Genomic DNA, 27,071 nt, shown 5'->3' with positions numbered 1-27,071 from the left:
TTTGACTTACCAGTTATTCCTGTTTTTGTTTTACGTTTTATTTGTGTAACGGTATTGTGTAATTTTTATATAATAACTTGTATTTACGGGCAAAATGTACTTTTCAAATATGCACAAGCTGTTCAAAAGGAAGCAGAAGAAAATATAAAGAGAAATAGATGTAATTTCTTTTCTGTTATTATGATTGATGTTCTGTTATGATAGTGATATGACATGTTTTGTAAGTCCTTATAGCAATTAAAACGACCTTTATTACCTTGATTCATGTAACAGGAAGAAAATTGATTCCAGTATTCGTAAAATTCAGAAAGAGAACGTGTGTTCCCAGCAATGCTTGTAGTGATTGGTCGATTGAGTTGGACTTGTTGAAATGTTCACTCAACGAAAAGACCAGAATGATAATAGTGAACAATCCGATGGTACTTTTACAGAATGTGATACAATGCGTTGACTTCAATCATTTAGGTATGACATTGCAAAATTTTGAAAATCCATCAATGGTGCAATACAATACTAATTTGAACCAAACTAACCTTAATCGAAACCAAGTTCGAAATATCCATGTGAGATTAAAGTGTGATTCCAATGTAAAATGTAATGTTAAATTCGCGTGTACCGGTAATGTAACCGAATCTAATCTTAGTAACAACAGTAATAGTAATCGTACTACACTTAGAAAGCGTGTAATCATTGGGTCTAATTTCCCTCGAATTGGATTTCGTAGAAATTCCCTAGATGGCAAAAATTCTCGAAATAGGAAACAATGAAGTGTAGATGTAAATAACGCGCAAGATAGTATTCCGATTTACGATTTTCAATGCAACCTAAACGAATTCGTTGGTCATGTAACTTAAGCTAAAGTTACGGCGTCCGAGAAAACTATAATCAATTGATTTTTGTTTATTTTCACTATAAATATCGTTATGATTTCGTTTGTTATTTGTATTTTATTTGAATTCTATGGAGATAATATAAATAATCGTAACACATTTAGGTATCAAACAAATAAATCCTAAACTTTTCGATTTTGGGCTTACGCAATATTGATGAACTTAAGTTATGGCGTCCTTCGAAGTATACTAAAAGTAAATGGATGCAATTAGTTAAGACATTAGTTCCTTTAGAAGTTGTAACCAAAGTTAACATGAATGACATTTAATCTTTGAACTAATTCTTAATATGATAATTTCTTTATTTATGTTAGTTTATGTTATGATGTTGATTATCGTGTTTTGTTCTAGATAGTGTCGATATTTCATTTATAAATTGCATTTTGTTTGAATATATAATATATTTGATCCTTTCTCATTCAAGAAAACAATCATACAAACATCATAATAATATCTTTTTCGCAATCTTCTTAGTTTTTCCCAAGAAAATGACATAGATTTTGTTAACTTCCAACTTGTAACACGTATTGATGACCTCGAAAGGACTTTAAATTAAACAACTTTTATAACGTTATTTGAATGTATCTTCTATTGTCAATGTTGAATTGTATGAAATGAAATTAATTATAAGAATTAAGATAAATATGAAAATAATATTGATATAAAAGTAAAATATGATATATGATTGTATGAATTGTAATTATTGCATATACGAGGGTCATTCGTGATATTCAACGGTCCAGGATTTCTTTTTTTTTTTATTTAAAAAGTCCCATTTTTCGGGCGACATTATGTAACGGTATTGTGTAATTTTTATATAATAACTTGTATTTACGGGCAAAATGTGCTTTTAAAATATGCACAAGCTGTTCAAAAGAAAAAAGAAAATATAAAGAGAAATAGATGTAATTTCTTTTCTGTTATTATGATTGATGTTCTGTTGTGATAGTGATTTGACATGTTTTATAAGTCGTTATAGCAATTAAAAACATATAATATATAGATAATCCATAAGTGTGTAAATGTTTAATTTATTACGTACTACAATAAAAAAATAGGTAATATCTAAATGAAGTGTTTAGATGGATTTTGATAAAACAGTAGCCTAGATTATATAAATATATGGACTGAGGGCTATAACGACATATAAAATATGCAAAACAAGCATTAAGCTAATTACAAACTGGTGTTTTTCATAGTAATACACATTTAGTGGTCGTTATATTTGAATGTGAAACACGTCAGTCAGAGATTTCAATTACGCAATCACAATAAGTTCTAATTCCTTGCCATTTTCTTCAACAAAAGAGCAGTAACGACCTTAACAGCATTCTTCAATTTTTCTATCCCTTTTTACCCGTATGGAGCACATCTTTGGTGCTAGAAGTAGTAGGATGGACTTCTTGTGGAAGAAAATCGAATAAATTACAGTGGTTCAGACTTAAGTTTAAATTTTGAGCCTCTTTCGATGTATCTCGGTATTGACAAAGGATGTAGATTGAAATCAAATCATTCCAAGTAAACGAACAGTTCAACAAGAAACAAGTTAAACAAGACCATAACCCTACTGCAGGAAACATGAACAGAAGATATTTTATTAACTGTGTGTCAAACACGCCTGAGTAATATATACTCAACATAAATTACAAAATAAAAATAATACTGAAGATTTCCTGTTTTAAGACTAGTAATTTATATAACTTAATTCTGTTCCAAAAAGATTCTAAATCTCTTTTATAAAGGTAAGTAAAAAAAATAAGATAAGTAAAAAAAATCATCGTGTTGAGCTGGATATTAAGTTATGCCTCATTCTCAGTAGTACGTTGATTGTTAGATATTCTGCTGTAATGGTGTTATATATTTTTTCATTTTGAGGGTTTCAGATATTCAGAAGAATGCTTAATTATAGTCATCTGTATCACTTAGGAAAGTTTCACGAAATTATTCAGGAGAATGAACAAAGAGGAAACTGTTAAAAACCAAAGTGTTCTAGATGGCTACATGATTTAGTGACATAGCGAAAACTCTTGTTATCATGTTTATCTTTAAGGAGCACCGTAGTCAACATTTTTATTAAGCTAGCTCCTCAACTATCTCAAAATGACCAGTCAATATTGAAGAATCTCTTTCTTCGCTTCATATTAGTGCATAATAAAATTGAATAGATATAACTTTAGAGAGTTCAATTTTGCATGGATACACGCTAGCAGAAACGCGTTCAAGAACACCGAGTGAAACTCACAGATCTAAAAATTGCTTTGTAAGTAGAACGTGATGGTAGGTGATAATGATCCAAACATAGCTCCCACAATATATCCCAATATGTTATACAGTACTTACCTTTAAAAAGAAAAACAACCAATATAGGGGTCGTGACATCGACTGGGAAGCCAATTTTGTACTTATCGAAGATGCTGGAGAAGCGCGGTGGGAAAGAGTAGGGGAGATCATTACCGCTTTAGTGTATTCAACTTCTTTAGAGATGTAGATTAAATGTTTCAAGTTGTCCGACTACAAATTTAGAGCTGGCGACCAGTGTTCAGTAGGAATTGTTTCTGCCTAAACTCGTAGGACTGCGCAGTTTCTATTTCGCACGAAAATAATTGTCAATGAGTGAGAAAAAACACGAAATGTGAAGTCTTCTGACTATCCCAAATCTATTTATTTAAAATTTTATGCGTTGATGTAATATCTTTCTTTGTCAAACCAAAGGCCGTGAGAGGGGGGGAGCTCTCATACTTTGTACGTGAGAGATACTAGCGACCATCATTTTTTGATTGGGGAGTACATCTGATTGTGAAATTTTGTGCCCTGAGTATTGCTTATATTTTAGTTACAAAACCGACGGTCGATACTAGTTCAATGATCCAGTGACACTACGTGTTACTACTAAGAGCAAACACATTAGAAGTTCATCGGTTAGGTAACCAGTCGTATTGATATTGATGTGTGTCTGGTCTATGGCATTCTGCGCTCGCTGTAGATCTTGGTGTATCTGAACATGATCTTAATTAACCCTAGGCTAAAGGAAAGGCTCCGTCCTAACATGCCCTATACATGTTCCAAGGTGTTCAGGTCCTGAGACTAGGAAACCAGAGTAGAAGGCGCGTTCGATTAGAGAACGCTAGGTTTCTCCTGCGGTATAGGTATACGCCGTATTCTGCCTGCAAAATAGCTAGACATTCGAGAACATAGTTAACGACGTCCTGAACCTATTACGTACTAGTCATACTTCACTGAATGACGACCGAAAGCGAGTGTAATGTGTAGCTTATTGCTCCCCATACTAGAATGGCAGATGTATCCTGTATGATGAGTGTAAGCACTCACTATATTTTTATGCGCCTGCTCCTATACGGACACACATGCAACTACTGTGTTTGAGACAGAAACGACTATCACCAATAATTACCATCGTCCTTCACCAGCGAAGACAACCTCGGCGATGAGCTGGTGTCAGGGATAATTCTACGAAAGGAATGCGGGAACGTAGATCTATCTCTAATGATCGATTGTTTAGTTTTCATGAGTTCGCATGAAGGAACAACTGTTGCGAAGGTACTAGATTGTCCCAAATACTGTTAGATTGTCCCAAATGTTTATCTCAAGTTTATCAGATGCGTCGCGAGAGCACTAGAGCACGTCTACTTTGAGAGCTTTCTATCTTCCAATGTGTACATCACCGATGGACCACTTCACATCATCGGCTCGCTCATGAACCATACCTCCAAAGAAATTAAAATATTAAAGAAATAAAGATCAAATTAAATTGTGTTATATCAATAACTAAAAGGAAAAATGAATTCATACCTCAAATGAAGGAGTGAAAGTAAACGTTTGGTTGCAGTATTTTATTGTCACAAATGACAATATTTTAATGATGACCCAATTAACTTACAACGGCACTATAGTGGATACTTTTTGTAACAATATAATTATTCATCTGTGAGCATTCAACCATAACCAGTTCATAATATGGGGGCTTAAGGTCGGGTAGGGTGGGGCCCGGTGGCTCACGAAAATGTACAGGGTTTGTCCGGAAAGTAATAGGACTGAGTCGATTTAAAAAAAAAATTATTGAGCCAATCGTTACAATTCTTTAAAAACTTTCAAAATAGGCTCCTTCTGCGTCGATGCAGCGCTACCAGCGCGATTTCCAAGCATTGAAGGCGTCACGGAAGTCATTCTGCGGAATAGCCTTGAGAACCGCGGTGCAAGCTGCTTGGATCCCCTCTGTCGTCTCAAAATGCTTGCCTTTCATCGGGCGTTTCAGGCGAGGAAACAAAAACAAGTCCGGGGGACCACATTTGGGCTGTAGGGCGGCTGCGGAAGCGTTGGGATGCCGGCCTTGGTCAGGTAGCTGTTCACAAGAAAGGCGGTGTGAGCCGGGGCGTTGTCGTGGTGCAGGTTCCAGTCGGCTCCGATGTCTGGTCGGACCCGATTGACCCTTCGTTTGAGTCTCTTGAGCACTTCCACGTAAAACTTGGCGTTGACGGTTTGTCCAGGAGGAACAAATTCATGGTGGACGATGCCTTTGATGTCAAAAAAGACAATGAGCATCGTTTTCACTTTGGATTTGCTCATTCTTCCCTTTTTTGGGCGAGGAGACGCCGGCGTGTGCCACTCGGAAGATTGCCTCTTTGTCTCGGGATCATACTCAAAGATCCATGATTCGTCACCTGTGATTACGTTATTCAATAATTGGGGGTCACTTTCACACATGTTCAAATTTTCTTGGCACAATTCCACTCGCCGCAATTTCTGGTCGTCAGTGAGCACTTTTGGGACAATCTTCGCACATACCTTGCGCATGTTTAAATGCTCCGTCACAATTTCATTAACCACAGTTTTTGGTAAATTTAACATCTGGGCAATTAAACGAATACTTAGTCGACGGTCTGAGTTCAAAACTTCGCGCACACGAGTCACATTGTCGGTGTTTGTCGAAGTCGAAGGTCTTCCAGCACGGTCTTCATCGGTGACCTCTTCCCGGCCCTCCAAAAAGGCCTTGTGCCACCGAAACACATCACTTCTTGCTAAAGCATCATCTGGGTAAGCCTGCTTGATCATATCAAACGTCTCTGTCGCAGATTTACCGAGTTTAACACATAATGTAATCGCGTACCTCTGCTCTAACGAACGCTGCATTTTCGGCTTGCACCACTCACAGAAACACGTCGCGCGAAAAGCCTGTTCTGACTCTCCGTGTGCTCGGAGACAACTGACCAGCCGCTCGTTCGTTACCTAGGAACGATCTCTACCGAATCCAGTCGGTGCGCGCACGCTCCGAAGTACAATCATGGCGGAATAAAATCAGTCCTATTACTTCCCGGACAAACCTTGTATATGTAATACAGCACACCACGTATATTAAATACCAGAAATACCAGACGTAATATAGCAACCATGGAGATGAACCCCCTCTAGAAAGTTTTCCTCGGGAGCCCCTGGTTCATAACCAGACATAGTATATTAGTTTAACTGCATAACAGACAATTTACAAGTTCACTCAATGCTAAGCCAATTATGACAGAAATAAGCTAAATATTAAAGTATTCAAATTTTGCCTGTCACTTTCGGAGACCTCATAATATCATGTCACATGCAAATATACAGCTTAAGTTCTCTGATGTCATACATTAAATTCTTGCAGATTCTGGTTAGTTTTGACCAGACAGTGATCTCTTTTTATATTTGTAGTTCCTCAAAGAATTCTCCATTTCGATGCAGAACTCAGGGTGCAGGATGCAGAATCCAGAATGCAGAATGACTTTTTGGTTGCAAACTTGGTCATTTTATATAGACTATTGTCCTTGTTTGTCTTAATTATTTTTCCTTTTTACTTTGCCAAGAGCCAATATAAAAGTTTACAAAATCTCAGGAAAGTCCTAATTACATTTTCTAAAAAATATTGTTGTTATCTAATGATGTAGAAATAAGAAGTATTTTTGAACTTTAACTTACCCTGAGGTTTGCTTTCATCTTTTTAATGATTTTATCCAAATTGTCAATTACTACTGACAAGTAGTATATTATTTGAAGACAAGTGATTCTTGTCTAATTGGTTCTGTTTCCAACGATTTTTGATTACAAATACCGTCCTTGTGATTTTTAAAAATAATTTTACGCATGTGTCCAAAAGTTAAGATATTACAAAAAAGAAATCCGTTCCATTTTCATCTACAAAATTGCCATTATGATTTTTATGAATAAAAATGATGATTTTTTTAAAATTCTTAGTTCGTGGTTTCATTACACTTAAGTGATAATTCTATGGAATGATACCCTTTCCTCTGGGTAATCCGCTGTACGGCTATGATCTAAATATAGGATTATTTTTCTTCATCCTCCGCTAAGCCACCATAGAACCACATGAGGCGACAAAACAAAATGTTCACTGAACGTCGCCCACGCACACACCGGTAGACGCACTCTGTCGTTCAATCGTCGTAGAGTAGGGAGCTTTGAAAAAGCGAGTGCAATTGAAACATCCGCCAAGTATAATTCGATTTCTCCAAGCCCTGATCTTGAAATTTCAGGAACTCAACCAACAGTTCAGAAATCCTAATCTACTCCTTTCTCGAACCATGTGATTCACACGTTCAGTAAGATCCTCCGTTGCAATAGTTCTCCATCCTTGGCCGCCCTTGTTGTGTACATCGGTAGGTCCTTGATGAAAGTCTCGGTAGCAATTGTGTACATAGCCATCACTTATGAAGTTCCCTCTGTAATCCTTACTCATTCGACGATAAATTATAGGTGGTTTACCCTTCCACCTGGAGAAATCGAGGACACTTTGATTACACTCTTTATGTTTTCACGCTCGCTGCTCCATAATAATTGAGCCGAAAAGCCTGTCTATCTGGTGGGAAGGGAGCCGACGTTCAATGAACAGTTTCATCTTATTTCCGTTTCATCATGTGGTTCTCCTTTGGTATCTTAATGGAGATTTTTTAAAAAAAAAAAAAAAAAACAGTCCTCGGTCTTAAAAACAGTCTCGGTCTGATTTAATGTACATGGCAAATTTCTCTCTCTAATCACAAGCTACTTGAAGGACCGTAAACTGAGAGTTGTTATTTCAGGGGCGACTTCTAACCCCCAACCCGTGATCTCAGGGGTGCCTCAGGGGAGTGTACTTGGGCCTCTGCTGTTTGTCCTGTATATGGATGATCTCTACACGCACTTATCAGCTCAACCTAGTGGCCTTCTCCTTTTTGCTGACGATTGTAAGTTATACAGAGAAATATCGTGTCTCCATGACACAATTGCTCTACAGGAAGACATAAATTACCTTACAGGCTGGTGTGAAATGTGGCACTTGAAACTCAACAGTAAGAAATGTGACAGTATTACTATTACTTTGAAAAAGTCTCCTGTTCCCTCCACATACCACATCAACGATTCCCCTATCACACATTCTGCTAGTCATAACGATCTTGGTGTCATCTTTGATTCAAAACTCACCTTCTCTGACCACATCTCCTCAATACTAAAGAATTCAATGCGCATGTTGGGACTTCTTTATCGATTCACCGAACTACGCACTGTTTCTTCATTAGCAACTTTTTATAAGACTTTAATAGCGCCCAAGATCGAATACTGCTCTCCCATATGGGCCATGGCAGCACCTACACATCTCTCCAGACTTGATTCTGTTCTCAATTTCTTCATCGCTATAGTCCGTTTTCGTGTTCCTGCACTTCGAATATTATCTAAGAAGGAGCTCTTGCGACATCTTAATATTCAGACTCCTGAAGTACGCAGAATTATCTCTGACTTGAAATATCTACAGAAAATAGTTAATGGAAGCTTAAGATCGGAAATATTACTTCAGGAACTATCCTTACGTGTCCCTTCCCGCATCACCCGGAATACCCACCTATTCCATCTTTCCCGTCCTAGGTTGGCTGTTATACAGAGGTCTCTTTTTTATAGAATACCAAACTGTTATAATCAAGTAACAACTGATGTGGACATTTTTTCGAGCTACCCAGTGTTTGAAAGAGCAATTAAACGAGCTTTGACGGAATAGTTTTACTTTTACACTCTTTTTTTTCTATGTTGTTGTTATTGTTGTCTTGTTTTTTTTTTCTTTTGTTAGCATGTCCCTGTGTAAAATGGCAAAGTTATGCTGTATCTGGGAATTTGTTCAATAAATAAATAAATAAATAAATAAATAAATAAATAAATATTATACGTTTGCTGCGATTAGAGACATAAAGTATGATCGACACAATTTAGTATTTGTGCAATGATCTTCAAACAACTGGTAACATTCATTCAACAGACACCACGACTAGCTTTTCCTTTGTAGTAGATGGTGTGTTAGGATTTCCAAACTAACATCACCAAGGTCTCTACAGATACTCATTTTGTAGTGAAAATTTCGATGTGTAGGAGAACATGTTTTAAGTGCATTTACAAATGTATTCTATTAATCATTTTCTGATTTGTCTAAAAAATTTACTACCTTAAATGTAAGGTGACGAATGGTTTAACTACAACCACAATCTCATGAACCAGATGTTCATGATCAGATCGAGAGTTGAGGAGTCAATTATGTGACTGAGATTGCGACTGAAAGAGTGAACAGTTTTAACAGGAATCTTATTTAGATCATAACTAGGTACAGAATGTCTCTAGGTTATTTATGGTTCATTGATAAATATTTTATTGTCTCTACAATATGACAAATTCCATTTCTTTCGAAGGATCCAAGAAAGCATGTTTGCTGATGATACCATTTTTTTTTTCGGAAAGAGTATTTTTGAAAACGTTTGTAATAGTTTTGTCAACATCTCATGATTAAATATTTCATCAATAGATGAACAGTATCCTATGATCTATAACGCAATTTTAGGAAACGATTGTCCATTCATTTAATATTTTTGCAGCAAAATTTTCATGATGATTTGGAATATTATTATCAAATATTTAAATTATTTTTCAATCTTTTTAATATTTAATCTGATATTACTTCCTACTTATTGTTAAGTTGTAATAATATTCAAGTATTTCCTAATTATTTCATATTTATGCTTCCAAATTTTAAAATCTAGAAAATCTAAATTGATTAAACAAACTCAGTAATAACGATGGGAAATAGTATTAAAAAAATAAGTCTAAAATGAAAGAAATGAACTGTTTTATGGTAATTTTATTTATTTATTTAAACAAAACTATAATCTATATGATATAATCACAATGTTTACTGTTCTAACAAAAATGTCATGCATATATATTTGTATCACTTTAATGACATGTTGCACATGTATTAATCAATAAGAGAAAATGTCCTAATATTATACCGGTAATATGTAACCAATAAGAGTATCTTTCATTTGTTAAAAACTGACTTTTCTTGGAGACAATTCTAAAATGAACTTACAAAATGTTTAATTTTATATGTGCTACTGTTGGTGTTGCCCATTTTATGATGCTTAGAGTTCGAACAGGGACGATTATTTTTTTCCTCTAATTTAAATTTGTACCTTCATGTTACACTTTGAGTTCTTCTGTTATACGTCAGGACCACCTTAAGCATTCAATGATTGACTGGATTATTATGTAACTAGATATCGTTTTCACCATCTCATTTTAGGTATTACATCACATAAAATTATCTTTTGTTGTAAAATCTGTAACAGCGAGTGCAATATTTCTTATATCGTACGTGCAGGTCTATTAAATTACGGAAAAATAGCAGTCTGGTCATGTAACACTCAAAGTCATTCAATTTCAAAGTACAAAGATAAACTTTCATGTCATTTTATTCAAACACTGATACTTTCCAAGCACACGTTAAAATCAAATGCGAAGTATGGAAATTCTGCTGATACTGTTAAAGCTAGAGTGTGGTTTATGTCTTTGCTATGAAGTTGGAGATAAATATTATTTCATTGTTTTGTGGTTCTATCTTATTTAAATAATACCGTAAACTGAGGTTACTTGGAAAATCTGATGCTATTTGGAAAACTGACATTTTTGTGTTATATGGTATAATAATAATAAGAGAACTATAACAGATACGTCGTTTTCTTCCAAACCAATGAAAAGTAGGCACCTAAAAGAAACAATATGGATGGTCATAAGTGCTGTGTCTTATTTATAGACTAGTCTAAAAATTCTTACAAGCAATTGATACTCTTTTTGTGTTTTTGAATTTTCTGTAAATTGTCCCTGTGTTTCCGTAATGAAAAGTGATTTTTATCTGGTTGTGCTAAATATCATTGCTTTCAGAAGTTTCCTAATGAGACGTATTAGTTTTACATTTCAAATTCCTTTCTGGGACAATCTGTGTCCATTTTTTTTTATTTCCTTCCTTTTTTTAAATAAAAATGATATATTGATCAGGGTATATACAGCAATGACATTATTAAGGTTTAGCCTGAACCTACCTACAACCGCAGAGAACAAATTGTTTTCCCATATGACTGCAGCAAAGAATTTCAATATGTGAATTTTTGTCCTTATCATACTGTGTTACATTATTATTATTAATATAACAGTACTATATGGAGTTACGTTTTGCAGAGATGGCTAAGAAATCGAACCCAAAGAGATGTGAGGATTATAGAACTATTAGTCTCATATCTCATGCAGCTAAAATTCTGCTCCGAATACTGAACAGAAGGTTATATGAAAATACAAATAAAGAAGTTGAGGAGGAGCAGTTCGGGTTCAGAAGAGGCAAGGGCACAAGAGATGCTATTGGATCATTAAGGGTGATCGGTGAAAGATTTATAGAAAAAGGGAAAGAGGTGTATGTTGTATTTATTGATCTAGAAAAGGCTTTTGACCGCGTGAATTGTTGTTGGGAGTTCTAACGAAGATAGGGTTGGAATGGAAAGATAGAAGACTTATAAGAAACATATACATGAACCAACAAGTAAGTGTTAGGATAGGGGAAGAACTGACGGAAGAGAGTACAATTGGAAGGGGAGTTCGACAAGGATGCTGCCTATCGCCAACACTATTTAATGTCTATCTAGAAGAGATAATGAAAAAGAGTTTACATGATGATGATGGTATTTCGGTAGGAGGTAGAATGATTAGATGCATAAGATTTGCAGATGATATGGCGCTTCTTGCAGAATCTGAAAAGAAAATCCATAAAATGTTAGAAAAAATGAGAAAGGACTTTGAAGAATATGGGATGAAAATAAATGTTAGAAAGACAAAAGCCATGGTGATTGGAATGAAGGGGTCTGTGTCAAATATAAAAGTAGGAAAGGATAAAATAGAACAAGTGAATAGTTTTCGATATCTGGGTAGTATTTTTAGTAACAACATGAAGTGCGAACGTGAAATAAAAGCAAGGATAGGAATGGCGAAAGAAGCCTTTAGGAGGAAGAAAAGTCTGTTTTGTGGGACCTTGAAGAAAGAGTTGAGAAAAAGACTTATAAAATGCTTCGTGTGGAGTATTGTACTGTATGGGGCGGAAACGTGGACATTACGTAAAAGTGATGAAAATCGACTGGAAGCCTTCGAAATGTGGGTGTGGAGAAGAATGGAAAGAATTAGTTGGGTCGAGCTCTAAACGAATGAGAGAGTGTTAGAAATGGTGAGTGAGAAAAGAACACTTTTAGATATTATTAGGAAGAGGAAGAGAAACTGGTTGGGACATTGCCTAAGAAGAGATTGTATTATGAGGGACGTCCTAGAGGGTATGATGTCGGGAAAGAGAGGGAGGGGGCGAAGGAGACTACAATTAATGGATGATATAAAAACAGAAAGATCATACGCGAAGACGAAGAAGTTAGCGGAGGACCGTGGAGCATGGAAGCTTCTCAGCTGCGGCAAGTGACCTGCCAATACGGGCAGAATACCTATGATGATGATGATATGATATTTTTGCAGAGTTAACTTAAATATACACTTGTAAAAATGGTACCAGTTAATTTGGGTACCAGTAAAAATTAAATCAATGTAAGGCAATTACTAACCTGATACATACATAAATTTCATAAAATTATGTAGAGCGTGTTTTAGTGTTTTAAAGAAGTCTCAAGAGCTTATGCGTGTATTCGCATTTGCCAAACTTTCCCTTGCATTGTTTGAAAAACTACCGTTTATAAAAGTATATTGAAAAAATACTGGTTCAGGAAGACAAGCTTACCACTGTAGTTAGTGTAGATTGGTTCAACAATTTATTGTGTTTAACTAAAAGGTTGTGCAAAAAAAGTATCTTTTTTATTTAATACAGTCTAGAAACACATTAGACCCTACTATGAAAGAAACACAGGCGTGCTGCACATCAATCTTCTCAGGAAAGTGTGATCTTACAAGTGGTTCTTTCCAAATAGTCCCATCTTTCACACAGCTTTTACTACTATGAAAAGATATATATTTTCCAAGTAGCCCGGAAAGCGGGGCTCCTGGGAGGCTTCAGTCTCAGTAAAATTTTGTTATGACTGAAGGAAAAGGTAACGAACTAAGTTCTAGAAATATCACAAGAAGAAGAAAAGTTAATTCCAATAAACAACAAGGGATAGTATGAATAAGAAACTAAACTTTGCAAGTAACCCAAGTTTACGGTAACAAAATTACCTTTATGTTATGTATTGCGTAAAAATATTTTTGTTATAATGGCGATTGTTTTCCTTTTTCTTTTGTGTAAATATTTCATCTCGTTCTGTGAGAAACGCTTTGCTAGTTATCTTAAACTTTCTTCGAAATATTTCATTTATATTAGCAGACAATGTAGGGAAAATGTTACAAAGCATGAGTCGCGGTCCTAGAGGCAGCATGGCCAGTTTACAGGCTGTCACGAAATGGCAGTTAACGTTAGAATTTTAATAAAGTTCGGAGCTATGCCCTGTTTTCCAACAATGTGCACAACATGTTACCTGCACAATCTGATACACAGTGTGTTGAATTAAGAATCATCTTAAATTTTCCTTACAAAATCAAAAGTTAATACGTATACTTTAACATATCAGCCAACATGCCTTTATTTGACTAAGTCGTGCTGTGCCTCCTTAAGACTGACACCCATTATTTTTTTAAATACTCTATGAATATTCAGATGTTCCTCCTGAGAATAAGCCTGAGTCCAATTCAACCCGCCTGCCAAGCACGTACGCAGGAATTTATTTCAATATGAGGACAAGTTATGTTAAAATTTATAAAATCACCCCTATAATTAGAGTAAATTTACAGAATAGTAGATTTTTTTTTCGGGGAATCCGGACCCCTAGGATCCACCTTCTGAGTATATCCCTGCCGCCTACAGTGCGTCACACAATTTATTGGTCATTCTATACAAAGGTATCAAAAAGACATGTTTTCATAAATATTTGATTTGCAGCTTTGAACGTTAACGAAAATTTAGTAAATATATATTTACTGTATTCTTGTATTTATTTGTTTCCGAAACCTCTATAGTATGAACGATAGAACGTTGGGAATTATGATTCCGCATATACATAATGTTTTAATTGACAGTACCTGATAAAGAAGCAAAATTCATACCTTTGAAATATGATCCTGAAAAGTTAGTGTATAATTATTTGATAACATAACTAATTCTTTCATTTAGAAATCTGATGTTCAATACGTTCTTACAAAGCTGATAGGAATAGTGCTGAAGTTTACGAATACTGAAATCAATGTACTATAGAGAACTTTATTACCCTATAGATACTTAAACAATAGGATAAATATGAAGGTGGGAAACAACAAGAACTTATGACTTAGAACGTAAAAAAAGATCATAGGGTAAAGAGTTCGAAAAGGGGGCTCCAGAAAAAGTTGTCCTTTTTAAATGTGCATAACACTGGCCCCATTAATTTTTTTTTTTATCGCCCTGCCACTAACACAAGTTTCCCCCCTTCTTGTTTTCCGGTAAACAGAGCTGCACGCTTCCTGCTCAACGCTTCCCTCTCTAGAGCGATCTGAGCGTGCTCAGCAGCGATCTTCTGCTTCAGTGTAAGATGCAAAAGTTTAGCTGCAGCCACCGCTGGTGTATCGGAGACTGGGGGTGGGTAATTGTTGAGTTTGGGATGGAATCCATTTTTGTCTGCAACGTATTCCACAGTTCTCACTTGATGACGAGGATCCACATAAGAGTATACACCTGAAAATAAATAATTGATTAGATATTAAGTTAGAGTATATGAAAGGTAGTATTATAACAAGAAATTACATATACATAAAGAAAAAGGCTAGGCTGCGCAATGTTCAGTTAGTTGTTCAAAGATGTTTTTTTTTCCTTTTACAAATAAGATTATTTTATTGCGGACGAACCAATCGTGGAGTTTGCAAAATTTTCGCAAGTTATTAAGATAACTATAGGAACTTTTCTTTTTCTCGTTTCAGATCGCAGTGTGAACTGAGTGAATAAAGGTAAATACTAACGCAAGAAGGAAAGATGGAGCGTGGAGGTGATTATCCAGGTTGTCAATCACAGTAAAAGCAGTGCATGAAATAAATTAACAGCAAACACAAAGAGGGGGCGCCAATCACGCTTAATATTAGCTAAGTTAGTACTGCAATTTAAAGCATCTTCTAACGTGCAACGTGATAAAGGGACATCAACCAGTGTGATACTAGCTAGTTATCTTAAGCCTAATGAGGAGTACACGACATAATCCAATCAAATGTGTATCGCATTCTGCACATGCAGAAGTAATCCATATAACATTCAAACTTTGCAACATTTCAGTGAGGATGGCCAGGTCGTCGCCTACAATTCTGTAAGTAGGCATGAGAGCGCATCAACGAAAACTAAATTTGCATCAATACTTTTTTACTTTACTATTAGTAAGGATATTTCGTTTTATGGTAAAGCGGAAGTGAGCTAACAAAATTTGAAGTACTAAAGTGATAAAATTAGTCATTGGACAGATGGTTCGAGAGTGTATGGAGAAAAGATCATGAAGGCCAAATCGGAACAAAATTCGGTGTATATATAGCCCATCATCTAGGAAATGAAGATCGCTATGTTTGGCCAGAGACAGGCTCATCTCGATAACAGAGGTTCTATTCCACAGCTTTGTACACCGGGAGCTTCTGAGCTCAGTTCACCTCGGCTTGTTATTATTAGCTTTGACCATGGTGAGATGAGGTGAGATTTGATCCGCGAGCTTGTGGACGGCGAGGTTTTGGCACGTGAGATTTTAGTCTACAAGGTTTTGGGCGGCTAAGTCTTGACCATGTAAAATTTTGTTCCGCCAGGTTTTGGGCGGCGTTGTTTCGGCTACGAGATTTTGGCCGTATACCCTGTGCCAGTTCCAAAAGGTGTTTCAAGTATGTAAAATCGTAAGCAAAAATTGGACAGGAAGGGAAGTATTTCGTTCCGGACGAAAATAATTTTTCTTCTTCAGCCATTTTTTTTATTTCTCTTTTTGCTGGTACTGGTTAATACAATGTTAAATTATAAGTGAAAATCTCAAATCGAACTACTTCGAGAACCTCTTTAGACTTCGGTGAAATCTTTAAAAGACACATGAAACCTAGGGTCCATGATTGGTCTAAGAATTTTATTCTTTATTTTATTTTATTCATAGTAGTGATTAGAGTTAAGAAACTGCATTTCTTGAAATTTAGTGCGGAAAGGGAAAATTAGGCGAAATTTACATCCTATACATTTAAATATTAAATTATCTACAATTAATTGTCTATGTCATTTATATCTCGTACTGTTTACAATGATTATGTTGGTATTATAACCAAAGGATAGCTTTAAATTCCTTGCATTGTTGCGTGGGTATTGTTATGTTAGCACCAACACAATATTAATTTAATGATTTAATGCTTAAATTAGTTTCGATGGAAATGAACTGTTCAATATGCTTTCTATTTTGAAATCTATTATACAAACATTTGATACTAAAAGTAGTAGTAACTGTTGTAAATTACGAATTTGCATATTTCGAGAAAGCAGATTTAAGAAAACATGTTCAAAAATAATGCAATATATTCTCGCTATACTGGTTAGTAATGCATATGTCTAACCAGTGTTTGGTTTAACAAAATCTTTATGGTCAGATAATGGAAATGCATGTCGATTGCATTTGTATTGGCGGAATTCGCTGATTAGATTGGAGTTAAATGACTGTTTCAGCATCAGGAACATACCAGGTTATCATAAAATAAGTATCGCTGTTAAGAGAACTCTGGAGACGTAAGCACTTGACAGAATGCAACCAAACTTGGTAGAAATATATTTGGAAACATGCAGAAGCGATTGGTATACAAAATAAAATTAGTTCCAATTTTCGCCACCAGTAGTAATTGTGGTGCTCTACAACGCCAAGTAAGTGCAGCGTGGAAGAAAAACGACATGATAAGAAAGACTGTAATTACCTCTCCAGGTGCTTACTCACGCCTGTATGTGTTTCAATGATACGGGTTTGGGTGCCAGTATATGCCAGAAGTGAATTGATGCTGATGCTATGTTTGCATTTTTTACCCAAGTTCTTTGCCTTGTGATCAAGGGATATCTGGTTCGATTTCCGGTGAAGACAAGTGAGTCAGATCCCATGTTAACTTGTAGGTCCCATCCTTAGAACGTCATCATCTCATACAGTATTAGTCACCACGGATTCCCTTGCCCAAGAACAAGTCAAAGACCTGCCTTTGGGCAGAGCCCCATATCAACATCATCGCCCATAACACATCACTACACCACTGGGTTATTAATAGGAGTACAAATCAATGCCACGCGTCGCATGGGGGCATATTTACTTTCTTTCTTTCATTGAATATCAATAATATCATTTGTCTTCCATATCACACTTACCGTACTTAACACTAAACAGAAACACAATTATGTCTGGGGGCGAGATTTGACACTAATCTTTCTCTGGAATTTTGGGGGAGCTTGCAGTTTATGAACACAGGAAAGACTAACATTTAAGTTCGTTTTTGTAAGATATCCAAGAATTTTAAAGGGATGCTTTAGCTCAAAAGCCCCCTCCATGTAAATCCGCCATTGACCACTGGGTGTTAATAGCATTGGTAATCAATGCCACGAGACCTACAGGAGAAGTAATTACAGATTTTCTTATCATTTAGCATCATTAGTGTCGTTTTTCTTCCACGCTGTACTTGCTTGATGTTGTACAGAGCCACAATTACCTCTGGTGGCGAAAATTGAAACTAATTTTATTTTCTACATCAATCGTTTCTACATGTTCCCAAATATATTCCTACCAAGTTTGGTTGCATTCTGTCGAGTGGTTACGTCTCCAGAGTTCTCTGAACAGTGATACTTATTTTATGATAACCTGGTATAAGGCTTCAACATACACTTCAAGGGATATATGAACCACCGTAACAAGTTCAAATTCCAAGATTGTCCCATCGAACGCGGGACCATGTGCGACCCCTGAACTAAATTCATGCGCAATAGCCACTTAACCAGTGGGGAGGACGGCCGAAATTCTTCTTCATATGAACTTGAAAATGAGTTCACAAAATTTCCACAAAAGTGTTCTAGAAAATGGGATTTATCTTGACTCAGCTTGAATCTTAAAAAAGTGTAATTAGCTGGCACCTATAATCACTAATGTTTAGTGTTATTTTCTCTTAGTTTAGCACAGTATGTGTTTAGTTAGTAGTGATGCAAGTATCTATTATTAGTTGGTAATTGTGCTTATATCCCTTTGGGGATCTTTTGGTTCATTTTGTACCATGCGCGTTTTTCATGGTATATTGCGTTATTTCTCTTCTATTTGAGCTTTTTCGTCCGTTTTTTTTTCAAGTCCAGAGGCATTGTAGAAGACATTACGTATGGTTTCACACCTTCCTCCGTCCAGACATAGAAGGTGATGACGTCATAATTTTGAAATATAAATTTTCCCTTATGAAGCTTATGTTCATTATTTTTTGGTGGGCTTATTTTTCCACGTAGAAGATTGAAATTTTGCACAAACATTCAGTCCATCGAGTAGTATTTACCAGATTTTTTGTTCCGATGTCAGTGTTAAAACAGGGGGGGAACCAGAGGGGCAAAGGGTTAAAAAAAGGGATATTTTTACCCCAAAAATCCCGTTTTTCGTCATTTTCCCGCCTCACATACATGATGGGGACACGTGAGTCATACCGTCTGAAAGGCAGTTCCATTCTGAAGAGAATGACGGTCGAATTATTATCCTAGGGTAATTAGGGATGTCTCAGGGAATTTTTAAAAAATATACTTCTATATACGGAAAAATGGGAAAAGGTCGGTTTATTTTTTTGGCGGGCTTACTTTTGCACCTAAAAGATTGAAATTTTGCATAAACATTCAGCCCACCTAGTAGTATTTATCAAATTTTTTTAGATCTGTGCATTAAAACATGGGGGGTCCAGAGGAGAAAAAAGTTGAAAAAAGGGATTTTTAGACCCAAAAAATCCCGTTTTTCGTGATTTTCCCGCCAAACATACATGATGGAGACACATGAGTCATACCGTCTGAAAGGCAGTTCCATTCTGAAGAGAATGACGGTCGAATTATTATTCTAGGGAAATAAGGGCCATCTCAGTGAATTTTTATCAAAATATACTTCTGTATAGGGTAAAAATGGGGCATGGTCGGCACATTTTTTGGCGAGCCTATTTTTCCACGTAGAAGATTGAAATTTTGCACTAACATTCAGTCCACCTAGTAGTATTTACCAGATTTTTTCCGTTTCCTGCGTAAAAACAGGGGTGTCCAGAGGGGCAAAAGTTGAAAAAAGGGATTTTTAGGCCAAAAAATTCCTTTCTTCGAGATAGAGACACGTGAGTCATACCGCCTGAAAGGCAGTTCTAAGCTGAAGAGAATATAGGCGACACATGACCCTAGGGTAATCAGGGATGTCTCAGGAAATTTTTTCTCTGAGATCATAGTGTTTTGTGGTAATTTTGGGCATTGTGGGAATTCCTGATAAAATTTCTCACGCCCTTACTATTCAAGATAGAAACTTGAAATTTGGTACACGCATTTAGTTTACCAAGTACTATTTATCTGATTTTTTGGAGGTCTCTACGTTCACACAGGGGGGCCCAAAGTTGGACAAAAAAATTTCCCCCTCAAAATTTTCCCTTCGACATCAATTTTCCCTCTCCTGGTATATGGTATGGGCATGCAAGTGATACCATTTGAAAGCCACCTCTATTCTGAAGAGAATGAGGTATGAACCATGATCCTAGGATAAATAGTGACGATGCAGGAGCTGCTTGACTGAAAGTTTAAAAAATAGCCCAAAAAGCCAGCATCCGGAAAGGGATATATGTTAGGGTAGGGCAGGGATGCAAATAACCACTCGCCCACTCGCGCGGGGCTAATGGTTCATCAGTGCACGCGAGTATTTAATATCATACCGAAAATAAGTAAATTATTTCTATTGTGGGATGTGGGCTAGCAACTTTTTTCTTGGGCTACTAAAATTTTGTTGTTTATTTGCATCCCTGTGTTAGAAGTAAATTTAGTAATAATGTGCAAAAATCATCAGTTTAAAATTTAGATTGCCAATTACACAAACATCGCTGGTCTAGGATTGCCTTCAGTTCAATCTAACACTAGTTTAACACTAGTATTGTCGAAACACTAGTTATATACACCTTACATCTTCGTTCAATAACTTCTGAACGAATTGTATAATTGGAATATAGTTTTCAGTATTACATAGAGTATTATGTTTCTCTGAAGAAAGAAAGAAACAAAGAAAAAATAAAATGAAACTACTAAAAGCATTAATAAAATAATACCTAGTGTGTGTTGACCGTTTTTGTTTAGAGACTGATGTCCATTTTGAAAACATGTCTTATTATTAAAAAGTTGTTAAGGAATACATGAAGATATGTAATGAAATTTATTCTTCCTGTTTTACGTCTTACAGCTATGCTCTGCAGGCTATAGGAGACGGTGATAATGAAAATGAATGAAATGGTGGAATGAAGAATATGAGAGAAAACGGAAGAACTCCGAGAAAACCCACACACATGGTGTTTGTCCACCACAAAACTCACTTGATGCGAGATGGGCTCATTGCTGCAAACTACTCTAACTATAAGCATGTTAATAAGATTTTTAATAATGCAATCAGTTTGCAAGTACAATTATACGAGGAACATGTCAAAGAAAAAGGCCAATAACTTTTCTTCTGGGTTGTGAGCACTGATGAAATTGAGCATCTGCAGGAGCATTAATACTCTGTGTCTGCAACAGAGATAGAATCGTCTGAGTGGGGTTGCGTACGTGCAAATAACAGTAAGGTGAAATAGCTCCAGCAATACAAAATCATGCCAAATGTGAAGTGAGATCTGTTATATGATTCCTGAACGCCAAAGGACAACATGGAGCTTACATTCATCGGGAATTGTTTGTCATTTACAGATCGACAGTAATGAATGAAGGAAGGTCAGGCAGTGAAGCAGCAGAGAGTTTCGGAAAGATAGTTTCAATGTTCACGACGATGGGATGAGCGTAGCGAAAGGACTAATGTTTAGATGGACGATCTGGTGGAGCGCATTAACGAGAAAGTATGATCCAGTCGCCAGCTCACACTGAACTCACAAAAGAGATTCCAAAAGTGTCTACGAAAACTATGCATCGAATTGTTATTGACAAGCTGCGTTATTACAGACTGCGTGAGGTGGGTACCAAAAATGCTGGCAGACGCTCACGAAGAGCAAAGAATAACAGCTGCGAGTGATTTTCTGGCCCCCTAGAAGGAGGATGGGGTGACCTCTTTTCTCACATAGTGACGGGGGATAGAATCTGGATATCATAAACCACTGGAGAGTCGAATCGGCACTCAATGCAATGGCGGCACCCTGGTTCTCCTAAAGTGAAGAAATTCAAACGAACTCAACCAGTTCACAAATTAATGGCAACCGTATTTTGGGATCAAAACGATGATTCTTGTGGAATTCTTGGAAACAGAATGAACAATTACAGCAATTATGAATTTCTAAACACCGAATAATCTGCGATGTGCCATCCAAAATCGGCGGAGAAGAATGTTACGCTCTGATCAACAACACCAGCCAACACAAAGGTGATCGTATGTTGGGAGAATTCAAAAATTTCTATGGAAATTATTCAATATCCTCTTTACAGTCCTAATCTTGTTCCCAGCGATCTTCTTTTTCTGCACCTAAAAAATGGCTTGCATCGAAACGTTTCAACGATGGTATAGAAGTGCCCAAGAGGTAAGTTCTGAACTGGCTGCACTTTCAGGCGGCAGATTTTTACACAGAGTTTATACGGAAGCTTGTGCCACGCTACTGGAAATATCTGAAGGTGTATGGTGACTACGTTGAAAATAAGCAAGGTACATAATTGTATATCAATCACAATGAATTTCTTCTCCTATCATTTTCTCGTTTTTATAATAAATATATTGGCCTTTTTAAAAAAACATGTTATGTATATTGAATTCCACTTAACTATAGAAATGTATTTTTGTTTCGTTATTGAAGACAATTTATCGTAGATGGCTTGAAGTAAAATATATTTCTTCCTCAATTTACGTAAACAAATTTTGTTGTATTGTAGTCTTGCTAAATACACAATTCTGTGTTTATTTTTAATTGAGTAATGCATTATTGGTTGCCTGAACATATATATCTTTACTTCCATACGTCCCACACGACTAAAATTATGTTCAATTTGAAAGAGGGAATCGAGGCACACTTGTATATTTTCCATATGGAAAAATCAATAAATTATCCCCTTTGTCATATTCACATATTGTATTTTACAGTGCACATATTTTCTATAGCTTCAATGGTTATACAAATTGCAAACTCTCAAGGTCTATGATGTCCTGAGATAGAGTAAACTTAGTATTTTTAAAATTTTATTTTAATTAAAATTAACACATTTATATGCTGAAAGTGATCTACAATATTTACAATAAATTTAATTCGTGTTTTTGACTTTTGTGCGATATATATATAAATTCGATTATGAGTAGGAGGTATGTTGCTCGAAACCCATGTTAAATTTTAGGTCTATATCTCACATAACCCAGGCTAAAAATGAACTTTAAAAAAATACATATCCTATAAATTTAACGGCCTGACAAATTCAATCAGATCCAATAGGCGGAGAACGATGTTTTAAAAATTATAAATAGTGAATAAGGGAGCAATATATCATTCGAAAGGTTATCGCAAAACAAATATTTTGGTCCAACTATGACGTCCCTGTGTGGTATGCATTGAAATTCGTGAACAAGTAGATTTCAGACATTAACCTACAGATCCATCATTTAAGAGAGATATCACGCAGGGTCATGGTAATTGAACCAAAATATTTGTCTAGTAAAGTTCTTTCAAAAGACATGTTACTTGATACCCTTTGCTACTTAATAAGATAAAACAAATATCAATCAGGTCATTAAATGCTAATTTAAGATCATGAGTTTTGAACATAATAATGCGCAATCAAACGTACGGAATTCAGTAAAGTAAGAAATTCTTTTTAAAATTTTCAAAAGTTAATAATAAATATTATTATTATTATTATTATTATTATTATTATTATTATTATTATTATTATTATTATTATTATTATTATTATTATTATTATTATTTTACAATTCTCAACACATCTTGATTAGAAGTTAACGGCCATTTTCAGCACCGAGGCTGAATGAGGCGGAATATAGCGTCAGTGCTGAAAATAACATTACATTCTAATTGCTCTATCTATTAATCAAAACCCGACAAAATTTAAGTCTTTATTGTATTACAACACACCTTCAGTCCGATGACTTTCTTCCTAGACCTTATTTTCAAATGGGCCTGGTGGGACAACTTCTTTTAGTTCAATCACACTTTAAGTGTTATGTAATTAGGAACGAATGGAAGCTGAAGATACTCTAACACCGTAGTATAGAGATAGAAGTATGGAGTATGAATATTGATTATACGTATGTAAATGTGTACATTTACTAAGGAACACTTTTGTAACAAACAAACTAATGGATTTGATATGACTTGACATTTACTCTTTCTAAACATTGAATCAGTTAATTAATAGCAGATGTGCTGACTAATTAATTAGTTGTCGGTAATGTCAAAGGTTCTGTAATATTCACTATATTGTCAATTTTTGTATTTAAAACATATGTAGGCTACTTATTTACTTATATTACTAATTCAATAGAAGCTGTTGCAACACGCGAAAGACTATCGGAAACAAATTTAAAAAACTGATAAAGCTGTGTTAATTTTTTGTAAACAAGCTCTATTTTTTATATTGTTTATAAATTTGATATTTGTAAGTTTATGTGACGAACTAGAGGCTTGTTGAAATTAATGAGATTCTAGGATTTGTAAGGTAAATTTTAGACTTTCAGTGAAGCAGCTACTGTTTCACCACTACTTACCCTAGAAATATGATTCGTGCCTTATTCTCTTCAGAATAAAACAGACTTCTAAATTATTCTATTTACATGTCCTCATCATTCAACTGAAGAGGGGAATTCGAGAAAAATGGGGATCTTTTTCTCAAAAAATTCCTTTCTCAAAAGTTTAGGCTTCTCTGGACCGGCCTTGTGTTAACGCACGAATCTCAAAATCATTTGAAAAATACTGACGGGTGTACACAATGCTTGAAATACCAATCTATTTTTAAAACTAAAGAGAGAGAAAATATTTGCCAATGTGCGATAAATATCCCAAAAATAACCAAAAAGTCTCCAAAAAATAGGACGTAATGTAAAGAGTTCCTAATACATCACTATTTATTCTAGGATTTTGGTTCGTGCCTCACTCTCTTCAGAATATGGACTATGCTCATATAACATCTATTACTGCTGGATTTCTTTTATTGTTCAGTCGTACATATATTATGAAACAGGTCGCATGTGTTTTGAGGAGGAACTCGTCAAGTTGGTGGGGGTCATGGCGTAATCTGTTTGGCCTTCAAGAGTACAAAGCAAAAGGATTATTTTGTTCTTTTGCAATTGTAAAGAAAATATATATTCCATGGTAGTATTTGATTATATGGGTATTCCTCTAAATTTTCTTTCTCTTCTAGCACAGAAAATCATACTGTATAGCTTATTGATGTAAAATAGAACGAAACAACTTCCAAGCTTTTCTTGTGCTTTTTAATGACAAGCGTAGCGTACCCATAAGAAGCCATATTATCCATTACTAAGTATTAAAATATTCCTTCAACGTTCACCAACTGTTTAAATGTATTTGTCTAATGGTATGTACCAGGGAAGCAAGAAAGTTCGTGCGCTTTTATACTATGGAAGAAAACTGTCAATTACAGGGTTTTAACGGTTTGTTTATTCGGCAAAATAGCCTCCATTTGCTTCTACAACCTTCTCCCAGCGCTCAACAAGCTTGTAAATGCCAGTTTTGTAGAATATTTGTTCCCGAGACTCGGAAAACTCAGCAACTGCATTTTTGACGTCTTGTTCAGTCTTGAACTGCCTGCCACGCATAAAGTTGTCTATGGCCAAGAATAACTGGCAGTCCGAAGGGGCGACATCTGGGGAGTAGGGAGGATGAGATACAAGCTCCCAACCAAGTTCTGAGATTACTTCCAGCGCCTGTTTTGCGGTGTGAGAGCGCGCGTTGTCCTGGTTATAGAGCACACCTCTTTTGTTCACTAGTGCTGGCTGTTTCTGGGTCAGTTTGATGGCTACCGTTCTCAGTTGTGATGAGTATACATCTTTGGTAATTGTCTTACCACGTTCCAAGAATTTGTAGTGCACGATACCGTTTGTAGTCCACCAAACACAGAGCAAAACCTTGTGTTGATGGATGTTCGGTTTTGCAGTCAAAGGCTTCGGATCATTCGGTGATAGCCAATGGTATGACCGTCTTTTATTGTCATACATGACCCACTTCTCGTCACAAGTTATTATACGGTCCAAAATTGGACAGATTTTGTGTCTCGTCAACAAAAATGAACAGATATTCAGTCTTAGAACTTGGCTCATAGCGGTCAGCTCGTGAGAGACCCACTGACCCAGTTTTCAGGTCTTCCCCAACTGATGCAGACTTACCCGAATAATTTTCCTGCTTACCTCGAATCGGTGAGCAAGTTCCTCACATGTTTGACTGGAATAATCTTCAATAGAGGCCTTCAGGTGGTCCATATCCACTGATTTAGGCCTCCCAGAGCGAGGCTTATCTTGAAAGGTCTCGTCACCAGTTGAAAAGGTCTGGAACCATTTTTGTGCTGTACATTTACTTATTACACCCTCTCCGAGCGCAACACATATTTTTCTAGCTGCTTCTGCACCATTTGTCCCCAATTTAAACTCGTAAAGCAAACAAGCTCTAAAAACTTCATTTGACACTGACATGATCACGAGCGATTTTTACACCCTACACTGACAAATGCGTTGTTATATTCACCGTGGCTGATGCGTCAATGAATAAGCTTTCCCAAACAGTCAAAACTTTCATGCTACGGGGACAGATGTCGCCGCAGCAGCCAAATGGAAGCGGGAGTGATTCAAAAGCGCACGAACTTTCTTGCTTCCCTGGTAGTTATATATGAAGAATCAAAAATTTAACTAATGTAATATACACTACTTTGGAAAATAGATATTCAAGAATTTATTTACGGACAATTATGCCATAACGATGAGGAATACCGTCTTCTTGAAGCCTTGTAGGAAAATTATCGGCAATACTTAATGACCTTTTTATGAAGGTGTTTGTAACCTTGCGCGATACGAGTATTTTCGATGGAAAATGGGCCAATTACTCTCTGCTCTCAAATTCTGCAGTAATTACCGAGGTATAAAATACTGTATTAGAAACCAGATGAACCTGACCCTGGCCAAGCAGAGCCACAAAATATAACAATATTATTATGTGCTAGCAAATTATCCGTTCTTCGCACGGGGAGAATCGTTTCATTTTGGACATAAAGGACAATAGGGTCTGAATTTGATTTAAATGGCATCGGAAGTGTCACTATCCATCTCACCGGCCACGAAAACTTTGGATTAGGCACTAATATTGGTCATTTTTGATCATTGTATACATCTCCACTTCTCTCCACCTTCCCTAAGTTCTAACGTCAAAGTGAAATCATGAAAAAAAAACTTCCTAGGCCCGAACCTCATTTATGTTGAAAATTTGATCGATTTTTGGTCGGGTGTTTCAAGAGTTATTACGTAACAAAGATAGTCACTTTCACTTTTTATATATCTCCCTCCCCTCCCTTACGTTGCACCGCCAAGGTGAAATGATAAAAATCATCCCCGGACCAAACCTCAACAATGA

At 36.0% G+C, this 27,071-nt stretch overlaps 1 protein-coding gene across 1 annotated transcript in view; it reads right to left on the bottom strand.

The window, feature by feature from the left end:
* Positions 1 to 10,034: 10,034 nt before the first annotated feature.
* Positions 10,035 to 27,071, bottom strand: part of Cpr57A (Cuticular protein 57A) — a 73,568-nt gene continuing 56,531 nt past the window's right edge. Inside the window, exon 3 of the mRNA XM_081733906.1 lies at positions 10,035 to 14,967. Within this exon, the coding sequence (XP_081590032.1) occupies positions 14,690 to 14,967 (278 nt within the window). The 3' untranslated portion in view covers positions 10,035 to 14,689. The remainder of the gene's footprint in view (positions 14,968 to 27,071) is intronic.

Source organism: Thermobia domestica, chromosome 12, assembly GCF_964235325.1.
Source record: "Thermobia domestica chromosome 12, izTheDome1.hap1.1, whole genome shotgun sequence".
Taxonomy (NCBI): domain Eukaryota; kingdom Metazoa; phylum Arthropoda; class Insecta; order Zygentoma; family Lepismatidae; genus Thermobia; species Thermobia domestica.
This window is presented reverse-complemented; position numbering and strand designations above follow the sequence as displayed.